At 39.3% G+C, this 19918-nt stretch overlaps 1 protein-coding gene across 1 annotated transcript in view; it reads left to right on the forward strand.

The window, feature by feature from the left end:
- The first annotated feature begins 208 nt into the window (after window positions 1-208).
- PDZD8 (PDZ domain containing 8) overlaps window positions 209-19918 on the forward strand; it is an 85508-nt gene continuing 65798 nt past the window's right edge. Inside the window, exon 1 of the mRNA XM_080823710.1 lies at window positions 209-1278. Within this exon, the coding sequence (XP_080679836.1) occupies window positions 407-1278 (872 nt within the window). The 5' untranslated portion in view covers window positions 209-406. The remainder of the gene's footprint in view (window positions 1279-19918) is intronic.

Below are 19918 nucleotides of genomic sequence, written 5' to 3' on the forward strand. Positions count from 1 at the left end.
GAAGGGCGCCCGGGAGGTGAAGAGGGACCCGCGTACGCGCGCCCGGGCGCAGAGTGCCAGGCGACACCGCCGGGAGCGAGCACGTCCCTGACGTCACTCGCCGTTCGTCCAATGAGCACAGGCCGGAGGGAGTGCCGTTCCGCCCCCTCCGCCCCGCCGCCGCCGTAGCGGCTGCCGCCGCCACAGCAGCCGCGTCCCGGAGTGTCTGAGGAGTTGCGGGCCGCTGCGGGCTCGGGCGTCGCACCGCGCCTGCCGGAGCCGCGGAACGAGGCCCAGGGAGCCGCCTGCCCCAACCCCGCCGCCCGATGTCCTCAAGATGGAGGCAGCGGGGGCGGCGACGTGAAGAGAGCGGCGCTGTGGGCGCGGGAGCAGGGGCCCGGGCGGCCCGGGCGGAGGCGGTGCCGGGATGGGGCTGCTGCTCATGATTCTGGCGTCGGCCGTGCTGGGCTCCTTCCTCACGCTCCTCACCCAGTTCTTGCTGCTGTACCGCAAACAGCCCGAGCCGCCGCCGGACGAGGCGGCCCGCGCGGGCGACGGCTTCCGCTACATCAAGCCGGTGCCGGGCCTGGCCCTGAGGGAGTACCTTTATGGCGGCGGCGGGGCTGAGGAGCCCTCCGGCGGGCCCCCCGAGGGCGGCGCGACCCCGGCCCCGGCCCTCGAGACCCCCGCCCCGCCGACGCGGGAGACCTGCTACTTCCTCAACGCCACCATCCTGTTCCTGTTCCGGGAGCTGCGGGACACCGCACTGGCTCGCCGCTGGGTCACCAAGAAGATCAAGGTGGAGTTCGAGGAGCTGCTGCAGACCAAGACGGCCGGGCGCCTGCTGGAGGGGCTGAGTCTGCGGGACGTGTTCCTGGGCGAGACCGTGCCCTTCATCAAGACCATCCGCCTCCTGCGGCCGGTGGTGCCCTCCGCCAGCGGGGAGTCGGACGGCCCCGAGGGGGAGACCCTGCCCGCCACCTCCCCCGAGGAGCTGGCCTTCGAGGCGGAGGTGGAGTACAACGGGGGCTTCCACCTGGCCATCGACGTGGACCTGGTCTTCGGCAAGTCCGCCTACCTGTTCGTCAAGCTGTCCCGAGTCGTGGGGAGGCTGCGCTTCGTCCTCACGCGCGTGCCCTTCACCCACTGGTTCTTCTCCTTCGTGGAGGACCCGCTGATCGACTTTGAGGTGCGCTCCCAGTTTGAAGGGCGGCCTATGCCCCAGCTCACCTCCATCATCGTCAACCAGCTCAAGAAGATCATCAAGCGCAAGCACACTCTCCCGAGTTACAAGATCAGGTGAGAGGGAGGGAGGTGAGGGAATGACACCCCGCAGGCGCGGGGACCTAGCCGCCGGGGATCCGGGCCTGGGCGGGGTGCTGCCGCCTGCGTGGAATGGGAAGGGCAGAGGCTCCTCCCCAGCCTTTGCTTTTCCAGGGATCTCCCCAACCCTGGCGGGACACTACCCAGGGAGGGAGGCGAGTAGCGCACACATTCTTCGCTGCCAGAGGGCATCAGTATGAGCCAGAAGCCTTCTCGCGTGTTCGTGGGCACTCAGGGTGCTGTCCGCGTGGGTAGGAGCAGTATGTTGAAAATGGCAGGGCGGCCGGCCCCCCAGTCGGCTTTGGGACTGGTGAGAAACGGGTCCTGTATGTGGTTGCGGCATTGAGAGCGGTTTTGCAGCATCACCTTTATTGTTGCTGGACCCAAAGCACAGGCGTGAGAAAGAAGTGTGGGTAGCCCGAGGCTGTTGTATTTTGCAACTGCAGGCCACTTTTGCAGTTGGCGCTTTGGCAACTTTCAGGGCAGAGATGCAGTATGTGTTGTAAAGGAATACTTCCCACAGCGAATTGAAAGCCAGTTGGGAGCCTATACATGTGGTAGTTCTCTGTAGGTTTTGTGTTAATGTCATCTTCCCCTTTGGGGTAGGTTCTGTAGCACAGACCTAGATGCTGCCCTTCGTGTGTCAGCTCTGGCTGCAAGTTTCTCACACAGTACCTGAGATCAGCCTGCAGACGGAATTTTAATGATCGATAGTGATTTCAACTTTTTAAAGCTCTCCTGTATGTGGTGGCTTCATTTTCACTTAGTATACTGTTTCGATTAATGGTCAAGGGTTTTTTGTTTTGGGTGGTTTGTTTGATTGTTTGTTTTTAGTATCACAGAAGAAATGAAGGGGAAAGAAAGTTTTGTAGGGATGGGGCTTCTTCTACTTTAGCCTGAATTGTTGGAGTGGAAAGGGTCATACGTGGCTGTTTCTTCAAAATCAGCTGAATTTCTTATGTCACTTTCTGTCCTCTAATTTTCTGTTCACTAAAATGCTTGACTCTTGGATTTGTCCTTCCTTATAAAACTGTGTCAGTCTGGTGTTTGCCTTACCTAGTGTCCTCTAGTTGCATATTTCTGGATCACTAATTTTCTACCATATTTCTGGATCACTAATTTTCTACCAAAGTGTCAAGCAACAGTGACCCGGGTAATCCAAAGATATTTTATATTTGGGTTTGTGATGGATTATTGACTTGTGTATGTGGCAGATATGCCTCCTAATTATGTTTTGTTTAGGCTAATAGCATAGAGTGAAAGCTTAAAACTGTTGAGTGGCAGGAGAAATTTACTTTATAATGGATATAGTTCCATAGATTTGCAGAGGATGGTGAACTGGTTGTTCACTGTGTTTGATTTCCCATTCTGTGAAGAACAACATACTTTGCAAAACCTACACTTAAAGCTTTGGAATGTAAGTGACTAAATTATAAATGAGTTCTGGTATCTAACCAGTAAGATGTTTATTTATAGTAATGTGTTGCTAAGAAAGTAATGAGAAAAAATTACAGATTTTGGTATTCTGTTTTCTGGGTAACTTTCAGGTAATAAAACTTGACTATGCTCTTATTTGGGGGGTTATTTGCAGAATTGATTATTCTGCAAAGAACAATTAGGTGACAATAAGGTTGGGTATCAATGAGGGTTTTTTTTTTTTTTAAATGTAGACTTGGACTTCAGTTAAATCTGAAGGAAATTATGAATAGCAGGTGTGGAGACATTAGTGGGTTTTATTGCTTTGAAGGAACTTCATCATTGAATAGCATCACCATTTAACATACAGCAAAATTGCTTTCATTTACTATATCCGAAGAGATTTTTTAAAAACATAGCATGTGTCCGGTTATATATGATAGTTCAAATTTTAAACCTTACACATTAAGCAGTCACCTCCAGAAATGTACACGTTTGTGCTCTTTATATTTATATTATATCAGTAAATACTAACAGAACTTTCCACTTAATCTGCAAATGTTTGTTGTACACCTGCTATGTGCTTATCATTGTTTAAGTGTTGGGGCTTCAATACTGAACAGCCTCAACCATTGTGGAGCCTAAAGTTTAATGAGAACTGAATTAGCAGTACTTAATATGATTTAACTAGAATGTGATTGATTAATGGAAGGTTGAAGTAACTAGGCAGCTTATTTTAGGTAACTAAAGGAAAATAATAGGAGTGTGAAGATGAAATGGGCTGCTCCAGGAAGTGTTGAGTTCTCTTGTCTATATAGCGCTCTTTTGCCAGAAGTATTTTAAGCTACTGATGTTGTAGAGAGGATTCAGATTTCAGTTAAGAGAATGAATTAAAATACATTTAAGATGCATCACAATTCTCATAATGAGAATTAAAGTAGCTATTGTTTACCCTTTTATATGGACGAGGGAGTAGTGCTCAGAGTAGTTAAATAACTTGCTTAAAGTCACACAGCTGTTATGTAGTGAATTCCAGCCCTGATAAAGCCAGAGCTACCTTTTTCCATTAACTCTGTCACCTTGTTCTTAACGTTTTTTTGTTTTGAAGTACACTATCAATATAACATATATATGGAGGTAACTTTACAAATCAACTGAGAACTCTGAGAAGAGTGTAACTAAAGATTTTTTTTCCTTACATTGGAAATTTTGAGAGCGGATCCTTTAAAGGTTAAATCTTTGGGTGCTGCCCCACATACTATTTCTTTTTTAATCCAGCAGATTTTGTTTCCAAATAGAAAGTCTGCTAGTTTATCCTTTTTAGCCATCTAATCTACTTAGAGCTAAAGCAGTAAAGAAAATTCTATTGAGTCTTAGGATCCTTTGGCACTTTAATTATTATATAACAGAAATACCTTGTCAGTTAACATTGTTGTTACTTCTCCCCACCCTTTATTTATTTTTCCATTTCATGTTGCTAAAGTGAAGGTGGCCTATGAGGAATGCCAGTTCCTGATGTCTCAATCTAGAGATTCAAGGAGTTCAAGTGGTTGCTTTCTAAGGATTGTGATGATTTTTTTTTTAAAGATTTTATTTATTTATTTGATAGAGAGATAGAGAGAGAGCACAAGTAAGCAGGGCAGCAGCAGGCAGAGGGAGAGAGAGAAGCAGGCTCTCCGCTAAGCAGGGAGCCTGATTCGGGGATCGATCCCAGGACCCTGGAATCATGACCTGAGCTGAAGGCAGCCGCTTAACCAGCTGAGCCACCCAGGTGCCCCAGGATTGTGATGATTAACACTTCATTTTATCCAACTAACATAGTTTGTAAAACATTATAATTTTTTAAAAGAGTTATAATATTATACATTTCCCATATATTATAATTTAGTCTTACTAATACAGTTCTAAGTTCATCTCCCTCAAATGTTGTTTTGAATTTTTTCCCTAAAATGTATACTTTAAAATAGTAAATTAAAGTACTAGTATTTGGGGGGGGTTACCAATTTTTTTTAAAATTAACCCAAAAATTAGTCTTAGGAAAGAAAGATTACCACTAATATTTATGATTACATGGAGAATCCATCTTCATCGTGAAGTCTGAGTAATAGTCTGGGGAAGTTTAGAATTTGGGAGTCACCTACTTGAGATTCTTACTGATGCCTTCTCTTCCTAGACTGTTACTGCTACATTTTACCCCTGGTTGCATACTGAAAGGCCAAATGCTGTTTGCAGGTACTTTTTATTCGGCCTCATGGTATTTTTGTTTGTTTGTTTCATAATTGCCAATGCTTTAAAAGGAAGATTTTGCATGATTTGGATTTCTGGCTTCTCTTAGGAAACATTGGATGATCTTGTTGCACCAGGCCTGCATTCCTTATAGCAATAACAGGATGGAGAAATAGGTCTGGTAGCAGCTGCAGGAAGTTCTTATGCCTGGTTTATAGGCCCCACCTACTTGCTAATGGTAGTTGTCTGGCTTGGCATCATATGAATTTGAGATCCTTCCTAAATAGGGAGTAATACTGTTGCTAATCAGTGAAAATGGGAGGTACTGGATAGTAAAGGGCAATAATTATTACCCTTCTTTAAACATTATTATCTTTCAAGGGACTTTCATTGAGCAATTTTATTTTATCGACAACAGCAACATGGGTGCCGTGAAAAAAAAAAAAAAAGAATCCCTCGAAACATTTTCCATTCTCTGCAGTACATTGGTAGTAAGTGCACAGTGGTTGTTTCTCAGTTGAGTGTGGTGGATTTTTGCTCTGATGTCAAGTGGGTCATTAACTATATACAAATACTTCTCTTGATCTACAAATAAGGAGACATCTACTTGTTGATATTTGAATTTGATGAATGCGTGTGGAACAGATATTTGGGGGGAAACGTCACTCTTCAGGTTCATGGAATATTTTCTGAATATGGCTATTTTTGTCATAACTGTTCTTTTACTTGTGGAAATTTTTTGAATATTCCTGCTGACTGGAGATCAAGGAGGACCACTGTCCCACCAAAGGCAAGGACTGGACTGTATTTAGTTAGGTAGCGCTTCTTAACATGTTTTTATTTACCTATGTCTTCTCTAAGTATACCATTAATTTCAGAGAACTAAATTGGGCTTGGTCTGGAAAGCCTCATACTGTATAATGTGGTTTGTAATTGAATTATTTTTTCTTTGTCTTCTGAGATGAGGAAGAAAAACATTTACTCATACCATTAATTATAGCTTTTTCGTTTTACTGATTATTTGAAGTAAAGTTGTTTTTTTTTTTTAAGATTTATTCGTTTTAGAGAGAGAGAGAGAGAGTGCAAGCACATACGTGGGAGGGGCAGAGGGAGAGAGAATCTCAACCAGACTCCGCTCTGAGTGTGAGCCCAACACAGGGCTTGATCGCAGGACCCTGATATCATCATCTGAGCTGAAACCAAGAGTCAGACGCTTAACCGACTGTGCCACCCAGCCATCCTGTATAGATGGTTTGAGTAATCATGTCTCAAAAACTTTCAAAGTGAATCTACTGAAAGCTGACAAAATCATTTGTAAGTGTCCTGTAGTATATTTATTCACTTAACTCTTCCATACACTTTATGTGGACAACTCTTAAAGGGTGTCTTAGGTTGGAAAATATTTTACAATAGCTTCCAAAATCCTTAGTGATTGTAGGGATTATAGTTTTACTTACTAACATCAGTAGGAAATATAACCTTTGATACTTTGGGAGAGTACAGACAGGGACATTATTGTATCACTGTAGCTGTTCTGGAGTATTGATGTGGTAGTAGCTAGTTTTTTAATCTGTTGTGCTTTGGTTTTCCTGCTGCTCAGATGAATATCTATATAAACAGAATTGAAAGATCATTGTCTTAGATAAATAAAATTGTTTTTAAAATACTTATTTTCAGTAACTGTTCCCTAAAGACTAGCATACCTAGTGTTATGGTAGGTGTGGTGAAGGATTAAAATGGTTATAATGTAGTTCATGCTCTTAAGCTGGTTAGTCTTTCTGGAGAAAACAGAGAACAGTTGAACCTCATTATAATGGCATTTTGGATATATTTGAGACCTTCCGTTTTGTGAGGAACAGAAAGAGGAGAGCTCAGTATCTCTGCTGATGAATGTGTCGTATAATATTTTGTGACCTTAGGTCCTTGGTACACCTAAATATACTCCCATTAATGCTGGTTTTACTTTTTTCAAGTGGGGTTTTCTTAAGCTTTTTTGTGATTTGGACATTTATAACACTTTAGATGGAAAATAACATATTGATAAATTAAATCTCTGCCCTGGAAATGATTCACATATTGAAGGAAGAAGAGTAATTATGAGGAGACTATTAGTTTCTAATGAGTAACGTGCATGTCTGCTGGCTGTCCAGGAAAACCCCAGTTAGTTTCTGGAAATAACCAAAGCTGATCATTATAAAGTAGATTATATGGGAGGGGCATACCCACTGATCAAACACTTAATATTGAGTTATAAATATCACTAATGATCTATCATATGAGGCACAGGCCAGGATAATAAAATCAGTTTGCTAACTATATGCCAGGGACTGTGTGGGCAGTTCTGTACACTTGCTGCCACAATACTTGAAACTACTGTGTGGGAGAGTTTAGTATCTACAGATGTGGAAACTTGAGACTCAGAGGAGGTTAGTGACTTTCTCAAAAAAAGAGTCTGTGTTATTTCTGTAGAAGTAAACAACTGTTACTCTAAAACAAGCTGATGTTAGTCCTTTTGAGTTAAGCATGGTTTTTACATTTTTAAACTTTACATTTAAAGTTAATCAAAGAAGAAGAATATGAGACACATCATATGCACCCACGGATTCTAAAATATTTACTGTCTTGCCTTTTGTGTAAAAAGAAAAAGTTCTAAACATTTAAACAAAAAACCCTAAAAAACAAGACAAAAGCTATGCTTAAATGCCTACAAAAAAGGAGCAGAGGTACGTATATGTTGAAAGGTACTTTTTTTGAACGTTTTATCTTTTGGAGTTTGGAAAGCTAATAGGAAATGTGGCTCTCTGCAGAAAAATGCATAAACAAATTTTCATGTGATTTCATGAAATTTATAGTGTACTTAGGGTGCTTAGACTCCAAGTTGAGTAATAAGTACAGAGAGAAGGATACAACTTTGTTGCCATAAGTATAACTAAAACTAACATGGTTAAATATTAAACACTTTAATAATTTTGTTGGCCGCCTTAGAAGGTATACAGGACTCATATGGCTCAGGCATTCCTAAAAATCTCTTTTTTAGGAATGTCTTTCTCTCTCTCTTTTTTTCTCCTCTTAGTAAGATTCCCTATAGCAGGCTGAGGCTTTTTGAATCAGTTGTTCAGTAAGAATACTCAACATTCAAAGATAGAGTTTCTACCACTCAATACCATGTTTAGAAGTTAAATATTGCCCTGACATTTCTTCCTATCAGATTCTCTCTTTTCTCAGAACAGTGTCACCAGGAAACAAGTGCCATTAAATCCCTTTGTTCCATTTCTAGAGTCATAGGACCTACCAACACTTGGCATGGCATCAAAGAACATCATACCTCACTGGAAAGTCATAAAGCAACTACCTAGTTATTAGTACAAGTTTTACAGAAGTTTAGTTTGAAAATGTTTCTTGTCAGATTGCTAAGGCCTTGTATAAAACCACATACTTACTGTACTTGTACCAGTGAAAATGGAGGAATATGTGTTAATTATTTATCTTCAGATGAGTGGAACTACAGGTGCTAAGTAGAGACTGTCACTATTATTGAAATTATTTTATCCTTTTGGGTTGAGGCTATAGGGAAGTACTTAAATTGTATATTCCAGTTGATAGAGCTTTGGGGGTAATATGTACCTGACTTTAGCACTCTCCCAAGCAAGAGCCCTTGAACAAGAGGCCTTATCTTCCCTAGTCTCAGTTTCCATATCTGTAAAATGGAAATGGAAATAATATCTATCTAATTGGTGATATTAAATGTCACATATATGATATCTGCTGAATAAAAGTATCTTCCCTTTAGTAACTAATTGAATGTACATATTTATTGATTATCCTACGTCTGTCAGACATATTACTCAAGATGTGCCAGACATTTGCTAGGTGACACTTGTTTCCCCTTCTAAAGGAGTGATAAGCTTGTTGTAAAAATTCAGATAGAAAATATGAAATATCAAAGTGAGAAATCTACTTAATATCTTAAAATGGTTAAATTCAGGGACTATTCCATACTTTGTATGTATTCCATACATACAAAAAAAAGTATTCCATACTTTTCCTTAAATATAGGCTAATTTTTTATTAATTAATAAAAACAGGATCATCCCTTTCTTAGCATCTTGCCCTTTTTTAAAAACTTACTGTATCTCTGCTTTTCCAAATATACCAACTTCATTTGTTTTAACAGGTTCTTAGAAATACATTGATCAGAAGAGCTATAAGTGAACCAGTTCCTTACTGATTTTTTTCATTTTTCTAACTAATATAAATAATGATACCATAAACATTTTCTACCTTTATCTTTGTAGATATTTGGTTTTTTCTTCTGCTGTTTCTTCAGGTTGTTTTTGTTTTTTGTTTGCCATATTTTTTGCAAATGCTCAAATAGTGTTTAGGAACATAAAAAAATTGAAAATGTACTCCTCTGTCTTTTAATTCCATCCCCCAATATATCCAGTGTTAAGTTTGATGTATACACCTATCTCTGCTCAGATGCGTATTCAGGCCTCTTGCATGCTGAGGAGGTTCCTCTCTTTTCCTCTCCTTCTTCCTCTCCCATCTTCTCTCCCTCTTTCCTTAACAATACAGTGAGGGAGTATTATAATAAATGTGACCCTACAGATTGGTTTGTAAAAGTATAACATGGATGTCCCTCCTGGCAGTTTGTATAGGCCCATCCCATTCGCCATTTTATTTCACTCCTGGTCATGTCTCCAGCTTTGATCTTATCTACTATAACTCTTCCTTTCACTTAGTCTATTCTGGCCTCCTGGCTGTTCTCACCCTCCACGCATGCGCCCATCACAAGGGTTTTCCTGGTTTTTCTTTAGGAATGTTTTCCCCACAGATAGCCAGAGAGCTCACACCGTCATTTTTCATGTCCCTGCTGAAATACCGTCTTTTGACTATTCTATATGAGAAAGCACGTTCCCCCTTTAAATGCCAGAACTTTTTTGTGTATAAACTTTTTATTGACATATATATGTGTGTGTTTGTGTGCATATGTGTGTCTGTGTGTGTCTGTCTGTGCAGATAGAAACTGTCCAAATCCTAAGTGTATGCTTGATCAATTTTCACAAAGTGAACTCAGCTATGTAACTGAAGTACTGGAATTTTTAATTCATTCTAAAGAGCTCTGTATTCTTTGAATTTCATAAACAGATACACGTAACATATTTAACCTCTTTTTTAAAGAGTAGAAGGTCGTTATTATAAACACAGTTAGGCTGTGATATGTAACCTAATTCTGATTGTAAAATCAGTATTGACGAGGAGTACCTCCTCCCTTTACACACACACACACACACTCTGACACACACACACAGATTATGCTGATTGTAAGTGTCCAGCAGTTCACAGTGCTGAGTTAAGGTCTGTTGGGCACCTTAGGGGTACCAGCTCTCCTCTCATTTCCACAAAAACAAAACACGAATGTGTTTGCAGTCTTCTCTGACACTCCAGAAGCTGTGGCTTTTTATTTCACATTCTTAGGAAAGGTCAATGTAAACTATAGGTGATCCTTTCCTTGGACTGCTATAGAGTAACAGTAAAACTAATTTTCACTTATCTGATACATAATTATCAATTTTCATGAAACCAGCAGAATGCTTAGTACAGGTATTTTTTTTCTTCTCTAATCAAAACATTGGGTATTTATGCCCATGAATTCTTCATGTATTGTTGGGAGAATGGAGGTGATGATATGGTGGGTGGAGTACTGAGATGTCTGTGCTTTGGTTTGCATAGTTTTGAGAAAAGAGCTAGAAAATGTCCCTCTGCCCAGCGTAATTAGTCCTTATTGGTATGTACTTAAACACAAGAAGACTAGGGGGTCGTCAGTTGGGTGGCTCAGCTGGTTAAGCATCTACTTTTGATCCCAGCTCTTGATCTCAGGGTCGTGAGTCCAAGCCCCTCACTGGGCTCTACACTCTGCCTGGAGCCTACTTAGCAAACACAGAGACAAACAAGAATACTGTGATTAGCCCAGTAAAAATGTTTTGTTTGGGCTTTTTCCTTTGTATTAAGTATCTGTATGCATACAGATATTTAAATAGGTATTTGTGACCTCAGTATGTTTAGAAATGGTGTTTCCTGTAGGGTCAACTCCCATATTGTACCTGTATAATCTGCAATTATAAGTAACTTGTTTTTTGCTGTAAAATCTTAAATAATAATAATGAGGACGTATTTCTATTTAGTAGCTGGCTACAGAAATCTGTATTTTAAAAAATAACTGTGTTCTGTTCTTAGATACAACCCATTTCATGCAGACATCAACATCTACTAAATAGTGCACCTGGTGTTTGTGTTGTGTGCTTTCTGTCTTTTTCACACAATAGTCTTTCATATATACTCGATTATACTCCTACTCATTACTAAGGATGATCGTGGTTGCTGACTACACAGTCTTGCTATGTTAGTTATTTGGTCAAGCAAGTAAATAATTCAAAGCTTTTAGTTCTGTGAAACTTGCTATGGCTGAAGTAAGAGCCATTCGGTCATAACTAATTTCAATGTGTGATAATCATTTTTATAATGCACTGAAAACCTCATTTTGTTCTTATCATAAGTATAATATTCTGTAAGATTTAGGACAGGTGATGTTATTTTAATATTTGGAAAGGTCATTAGTTCTCAGTATTTAACTTTGGGTTTTAAACAGGACTGAAGTTTGACATGGAAAGAATTTAAATGTTTGTAGCAAACCACATGTCCTTATATTTACTAATTCTGGAGTGGTAGATAGTACAGATTGTATGTAGTTCAGGCATGTTGAAATTAATCTAATTTAAGGAGAAAATTCCTGACAGTCTTAGTCTGTCTGTAATAAAGCCCATGAATACAATTTATCTAAATTATAGGCCATTTTTAAAAAATAATTGTTTATTTGAAATATTTGGGTAAATTATTCAAAAGGATGTTTGGATTTTTTTAGTGCTATAGACTTAGGATTTGGACTTGTTATTTTGAAAATCGTGCCAGTCAACAAGCATTTATTAGGCCAGACTTTCTGGTAATAATTGTTGGAGCCTTGGGGATATTTTGTGCAGTTAAGGTTTCTTTCGAAAGTAACTCAGCCTCTTTGTCCTGCAACAAAGGATTAGATGGCTGGGAATTTCTCTTTTACTTCTGGAATTACTATTGATTTGTTGATTTAGTGTATTTTTAGGCAAGTCATGCAGCTTGTTATTTTTAAGACTGAATGAAATAAAAAGTTTTAAAAATTCTTAGAAAAAGGAATTATGTAATTATGAGGTGGCATTATTCACTTATCTTATTTGTGTAGAGGTCTCATGTAGAGAGTTCTCTCAAATGTGCAACTACAATAGTAAGTAAAAATTTAGTAAGTTCCAACTTTAGGTAAGAGAACCAGAGATACAGATAATATTAAAATCATTTATGTTTCAGGATATGCTGTGCTACTTTTATTTGGATAGAGAAAAAATTAGGAAAAGCTGGACATTTATATAATCTTAAAGAATTAACTTTTCTCCTGATTTCTCTTGTTTAGATCTTTTGCTCTTCCTTCATGTCTCTAATGGAGTTTTGTCTATTTGATACATCTAACTGGCTTAAGATCAGACATCTGTATTATGTACGTCATTGGTTATGTCTTTACCGTAGTAGGGAAGTGATAATTTTGCTTTAAGATTTTTTCTCTTTATGCATCCACTAAGACTTAAGAAGAGACTCAGTTTACTTCATAAGTAAACTTTGTCCAGGGCACTGTATACTGTAAAGAGAATTAGTGCTAAGAGGAAATAAATAAAACAGCCCTTCCTTCAAGATTTTTTTTTTTAAATCTAGTACTGAGAAACAATGTACTTAAAGTAAGATAGAGGGTTAGAACTTAGAGTTTAAGAATTGCCATGATAGCTGTTAACCTTCTAATTTAAGTGGTTTTCAGAATGTGGCTTGGGGACCACTTTGGATCTCCAAGACCCTTGCGGAAGGGGTCTACTATGTCAAAACCATTCTCATAATAATTCAGAAAAAGTGCTACTTGCCTTTTTTAGCCTTATTCTTTCACAAGTGTACAGTGGGGTTTTCCAGGAGTTACATGTGTGATGATGTCATCACCCTGACAGCAAATGGAATGTGAGCTTGTGTATTCTTGTGTTAAAATAATGTTATTTTGGGGCACACCTTGGTGCCAGAGGGAGAGAGACAGGCAGACTCCCTGCTGAGCGGGAAGCTGTGGGTGGGATGTGGCTTGATCCCAGGAAGAGGATTATGACCTGAGCCTGGAAAGAAAGATGCTTAACCAACTGAGCCACCCAGGCGCCCCTAGAAGTGTTATTTTTAATTTCTACTGTGGTAAATGTCTGTATAAACCATATAAACAGTCAGTCTTTATATTCCTTAATTTTTTAAAATGTGTAGGGGTCCTGTGAGCAAAATACTTAAAAACTGCTGCTCTAATGTTATTTATTTTTACCATATGGGAAGGAGATACCCCTGTTGCATCACTCTCTGAGTCAGCTTTAATGAACATTACATACATACATTATTTTCAATTGATTTATAGTATTTACATCTTGGTGTTATAAGGAGCACAGGTTTGAGTGGATCTGTTGCAGTTATGATTATGAAAGCCACTTGAAATTCCTCATCCTTAGTTTCTTCATATGTAAATAAGACTTACAGTGTTACACATTGTTGAGAGTCTTGAGAATCAAGGATGTATATGAAAGTATTATATCATTCACAGACATGCTAGAAATCAATAAAGTACTAATTTTCGTATTCTTTTATTCAAAGGTGTGTGTTGGGGGAGCTGGTAGAGAGGAGTAGGAGTTTGGATTTGAGGACAGTTCTAATGGTTCTGCCTTTTCTCCCCCTGCTTTGTGAAAGCTGAGAATTTCAATTTTATTGATCATAGGCTATGGTAAGAGACCCTCATGTGTGAGTTGTGATGAACATAAAAAGATAGGAGATTTATCAAACATGTTCAAGAGGATTACTTTGGTTGCTGAGTAGCTCATCTCATTTGATACCGTATCTCTCCCATGCATAGGATATCAGTTACCATTGAACTCAAAGGTGAGTTCTATTATGAGGGACCTGCAGCCTCTGTTACCACTCTTTTATTCAGTGTATACAGTGTATATCTAAAACCACATCAGAAAATTGTGAAGCATTTTAGATCTTGATTCTTCTGTGCAGAATTAGGAGTTTGGATAAAAGTGAATATTTCGTATTAAGTAGAGGATAGGTGGATGATCAGGAAGAAAGTTTTTTTTTTTTTTTGTTTTTTTTTTTTTTTAAATCAAAGATGGGTGGATTTTTTTTTTTTTTTTAAATTTTATTTATTTATTGGACAGAGAGAGTTAGATCACAAGTAGGCAGAGAGGCAACTAGAGAGAGAGAGGAAGAAGGCTCCCCGCTGAGCAGAGAGCCCGATGCGGGGCTCGATCCCAGGACCCTGAGACCATGACCTGAGCCGAAGGCAGAGGCTTAACCCGCTGAGCCACCCAGGTGCCCCAGGAAGAAAGTTTTATAACCATGTTTGTTGTCCTTATTCTTATTAGTTTCATAATTATTCATGGGTACCTTTTTCTCCTTACAAGCACAGGAATTAAAATCACTTTCCCAAGTATAGACTCTGTCAGCATGGTACACACCTAGGAATTCCATAAATAGAACAATTCTCCATAGGTTTTCATAAGTCAGTGTCTTTTAGTATATTCAGCTTTAATATATGCTTCAGTTATAAAGCTTAATGGTGGAGAGGCAGAAGAGTAACACCTGAGGTAGGGAGGCATGCTGGCTGTTACTAGTTTCCCTGCACTTGCAAGTTGATATTCTCAGAAAGAACACAATTTTTAAAAAATCAGCTGGTGTGATGACTGAAATCATGGCCATATGGAGTCTAATCTCCAAGGAAGGCCAACAGCTATGACCTTGAACATCATACTTGGTGAATGTTGACTCCTGAAATGGCTGTTTTTGGAAGGGAAGGAGTTTGCTCTGTGGTATGTCTCTAGGAGACCGACCTTAAAATAGATAAATAGAAAGTTTGGTAGGAAATATTTCTGGAGCACCTCCCTGTGCCTAATGCTTTATGTGAATCTAATCCTTACAGTAACCTTATAATATAGGTAATAATTATTATCTTACTTTTACAGATGAAGAAACTGAGGCTCTCAAAGTTGAAGTAGCTTGCCCAAGGTCTTAAAGCTAGCAGATGTAAGAACCAAAATTCAAAACCCAGCACTGACTAAAACCTGTGTGCTCAACAGTGCCTTAAACTGCCTTGTCAAAAAGAAGCTGAGGAGTAAGGGATGTTGATTGCTTTTTATTCTTTAACATAATTTTTATAACAGCTCTGTCAGCTGGTTGTAGTTTTTCCTATGAGGAAACTGAGGCTTAAAGTCAGAGTATGCCCATGGTTATGTTGCTAAGACATGGCAGAACAGGATTCCAAGCCAAACTGTTCAAGCTCGAGAGTCTGCTCTTACCCACTATTCTCCAACAGCTGTCACGTATGTCTCTTTTCTTCTGGCAGCCCACAGTTTAATTGGGAGGAAGGGTTGGTGTGAGGGAGAGCTAGAGAGAAATAGGTGAACAGGGTGATTAGCACATAGGGCTTTTAGAACACAGGTGAGGAAGTGATACCAGGCGGAGGGGACAGTTTACAGAAAGGAGGTGACTTTGAAGTAGAAGTTGAACAGTGGAAGAAGCTTACCTTGGGGGGACTAGTTATGGGATCACAATGGTTAGCAGGCAAACAGTCTCTCAGGAGAAACAATACGGCAGTACTAGCCTTGGTAAGCATGGAGGAATTTGGTGCATGAATTTGTAATGTAGTATCAATCAAATTGTTTAAGTAAAATTGAAAATTTGCAATTTAGTTACATGGTTTACTGATACAGAAAATTAAGAGTATTTTGAACCACTCATACTTTGTTTTCTCTCTAGCTTGTATATAGTTTTGTGTTGGTGTGCCATACTTTGTATGATAATGTTTGCCAGAAAAGTTATAGTGAATTGAGGTTTTGTAATGATACTTAAATGCAGCAGGGGAATTCATTTAAAGGAGTACTATGAAGAATAATAAATGAAACATTTTGAAAACGATTACCCCTGCTTTATCTAGTTTAGGTATTTGGTTTAGGAGAATTTGGAGCACATTTAGATTATTTAGTTCTTAATGTGAGCGAGCCAAGACTGTTGGACTGAAAGGCAGAAACCACACAGAACTCCCAATTGCCTCTTGAGAGCTGCTTGTTCTGCTCTCTTCCTCAGGCAGGATATAGTGTTGTTTGTATACCTGAGCATGAAATAAGACTCTAGTCTGAATGCCTGACTTTGGTCTCTCTATTCTCAAGTAAGCACATTTGTGCAAAGGGATGAGATGACATTGGAGCTGACCAGCTAAAGGGTAGTTTGTTTATCTTTGGACACAGGGGGATGGGATAGAAGTATAGTGTTGGTGGGAGAAATAGCAAAGGAACTGGAATCAGGACATGGTATGGTTATCTTTAGGGATCCAGTGAGGCAAAAGGGAAGCCAGTTTGATAAGATTTGGAAGAAAACCAGAATTTGTGTGTCTGTTACACGACAGGAACTCCACTAGGTGTTTCACATGTGTGAATTCTCTGTCTTGTAATAGTCCTATGAGGTAGTTTTTTATTTAAAAAAAAAAAAAACAAAAAACAGCAGGGGATGCCTGGGTGGCTCAGTTGGTTAAGCGGCTACCTTCGGCTCAGGTCGTGATCCCAGGGTCCTGGGATCGAGTCCCACATGGGGCTCCTTGCTCAGCAGGGAGCCTGCTTCTCCCTCTGCCTCTTCCTGCCTCTCTATCTGCCTGTGCTCACTCTCTCTGACAAATAAATAAATAAAATCTTTAAAAAAACAAACAAAAAAAACCCAGCAGGCTTTTGTTTGGGATTTTAAAAATATTCTTTTTAAGAAGAAGAAACCTAATTTGGGAAATCACAGTCTTCTAAGTAACCAGTGAAAATCTGAGCCAGGCCAGAGGGCAACACAAACCAACAGTGGAAGAGACATCTTAGCAATACCATAGAGGGGAATAGAGGTGGAACTGATCAGTTGTGAGAAGGGAAAAAGTAGAGTGTAACTGCAGGTTCCCCAGTGTCTGTGAAATCCACAGTGCCAGTAAGAAAATAGAAGGGAGCAAGTTTGAAGAAAAGGTGTCTAATTTACTTTTAGGCATCAATATGTAGAACTTGGAGAACAGTGAGAGCAAATGACGTTGCTAAAAAAAAAAGTATAGAAGAGAAGGGAGACAGGAGGAGAGAACTGAAGTTGTTTTAATGTGCAGAAAAAAGCCCTTTTAATTCTTCCATTATGGAAAATTTCAAACTTACTCAGAAGTTAAGAGAGTAGTTCAGTAAACCCCCGTAATCCATAGCAGTCATTAATTTATGGCCACTTTTGACCATCTCTGTGTCCCCACACTCCCCTCCCCTGATTATTTTGAAACAAATCTCTAAGAGTTGGGATTCTGTGATTCTGACTTTTGTGTTGTTTTCATAACACCCTCCCTCCTTGACAAGGTCTTGTCCAGCTTCTGTCTGAGTATTTCTAGAGATAGAAAGTATGCAATGCAGTGAAATAGCTGTGTCTTTTTTTTTTTTTTACTTGCTCTAATTGTTAGTAAATTTTTCCTTTTATTGAGCTGAAAACGAGCAGATTTATTATTTTGGCAAAGACACACAAGCCCATGCTGAAGTCAAGAGTAGATTTAGACCTCAGACTATTTTTATATTGGGTTTGTAGTAAACCCTCTTTCTCTAAAGATCACAGTGTTTGCAAACAGTTTTACTGCTGCCATGTGATGGAGATGTCACCAGCTGGCGTTCAGGGTGCTTCTAGAGCATTCTTGAAAAAACATCTTAGAGAAAAAAAGTATTTTAGACATTAAAAAAGATTCAGATCCACAGAAGAAGGCTTGGCTTCTCTTGTAGGTGTAAAATTTAAATACTGTATATTTTTAAAATGTTACCAAAGTAATGTACATTTTTAAATTAAACATGGTATTTCTTTTAAACTTCTACAGAAATACAACTCACCCCTTAAAATGTGCACTAATTATAAAATTCAGTTCAGTGCATTTTTACAAAGTGAACAGAAGATACAAAGTGAACAGAAGAGCATTCAGAACAAGCGAATAGAATAATTACCAGTCACTACCCTCCTTGCTGTGCCTAAGAGTAGCTACTATCTTTACATCTACCACCATTGCTTTAGGGTTGATTTTATTTATCTGTTTTTGAACTTTATATAAATTGAGCCATACTGTATGCACTCATTGTTTTTCTAGATTCTTTACGTAGTGCAGCAGTACATTTTGTGAAATTAATCCATGTCATTGTGTACGGTGGTAGTTTGTTGTATTTGCTGTGGAGTATTCCGCTGTGTGATTGTACCTTAGTTTATCCCTTCTGTTTTTGAGGAACCATTGGATAGTGCTGTTATGATTATTGTTATATTATTATTATACATTTGTGGGCATTTCTATTGGCTATATCTAGGAGTAGGTTTGCTGGGTCACAGGTTATGTATCTCTTCAGGTTTAGTAAATATTACTACAGAGTTTTCAGAGTAGTTCTGATAGTCTACACTAGCAGTTTCACATCTTCTCCAGCACTTGGTATTGTTTTTTTCATTTTAGTTAATGTACGTAATTTAAAAATCGAATAAAAAAATCAAATAAAAAAGGACTTAAAATGAGTCAGCAGTCACTTCCCTAAACCCTCTACTTTCCTCACCTAAGTCATACTCTTCAGAAGCAACCATTTCTAACTGTTTCTGGTTTGTTTGTTTTAAGATTTTATTTATTTATTTGACAGAGATCATAATTAGGCAGAGAGGCAGGTAGAGAGAGAGGAAGGGAAGCAGGCTCCCTGCGGAGCAGAGAGCCCGATGCGGGGGCTCCATCCCAGGACCCTGGGATCATGACCCGAGCTGAAGGCAGAGGCTTTAACCCACTGAGCCACCCAGGCGCCCCGGTTTCTGTTTTTAACAGCTTTTAAGAGGCACTGATTAAGAACACAGATTTGGGAGCCTGACTGCTTAGATTCTTACTGTGGTTACACTGCTTACTAACTGTATAACCTTGAGCAAGCTGCTTAACGTCTGCATCTCCACTTCCTCATCTACAAAATGGGAATTATGGTATTCATTTCATAGACTTGTTGTAATAATTAATAAATGTAATGCTCTTTATACAGTAAGGACTTGGTAAAGTTAGCTTTGCTAATTAATTATGGTGTATTGCTGGACAGTGTTGTATTGCAGTTCTTGATTTAACAATTTCAGACATTGTCTATTGATTAACTTCTTTCTGAGGTAGGTAAGGATTTAGCTAGGTGAAACCGTCTCTTACCTTCCTTCTGCCTCCTCCGAATCTAGTTTTTTGTTTTGTTTTGTTTTTTTAATGAATTTATTTATTTATTTATTTATTTATTTGCCAAGAGAGAGCACAGGTAGGGGAAGCATCAGGGAGAGGGAAAAACAGGCTCCTTGTTGAGTGGGGAGCCCGATGCGGGGCTCAATCCCAGGATTTAGAATCATGACCTGAGCCAAAGGCAGACATTTAACTGACTGAACCACCCAGGCACCCCTCCTAAGCTAGTTATATGATTGCTTTCAATACATAAATTGAACTACATGCTTATTTATATATAACTGATGACATTTATGTTCTGTTCAGAGTTGTCTTCCTTGACTAGTCTGTGTGTTTACATTGTTACTATGTCTGTATAATTTTTCTTTATTGCAGAGCTACCTAATATGCAGGTTTATGTTTCCTTCTCTATATTCTGATTTAAAAGTCTTTGTGCCATTCAAAGCAGTATGTCCCTAAAACTAAGTTTGAATTCTTTTTTACCTAATTGCCTTAACCAAATTTTCAAGATTTAAATGAAAAATTAACCTCCCCTCTCATTCCTTCTGCCTCTCTTGTCCATGCCCCTTATTTCCTAGAGATCTTCTTGGAGCCTTCTTCACCTGTTCCAGA

Source organism: Martes martes (genome assembly GCF_963455335.1).
Source record: "Martes martes genome assembly, chromosome: 14".
Classification (NCBI taxonomy): Eukaryota; Metazoa; Chordata; class Mammalia; order Carnivora; family Mustelidae; genus Martes; species Martes martes.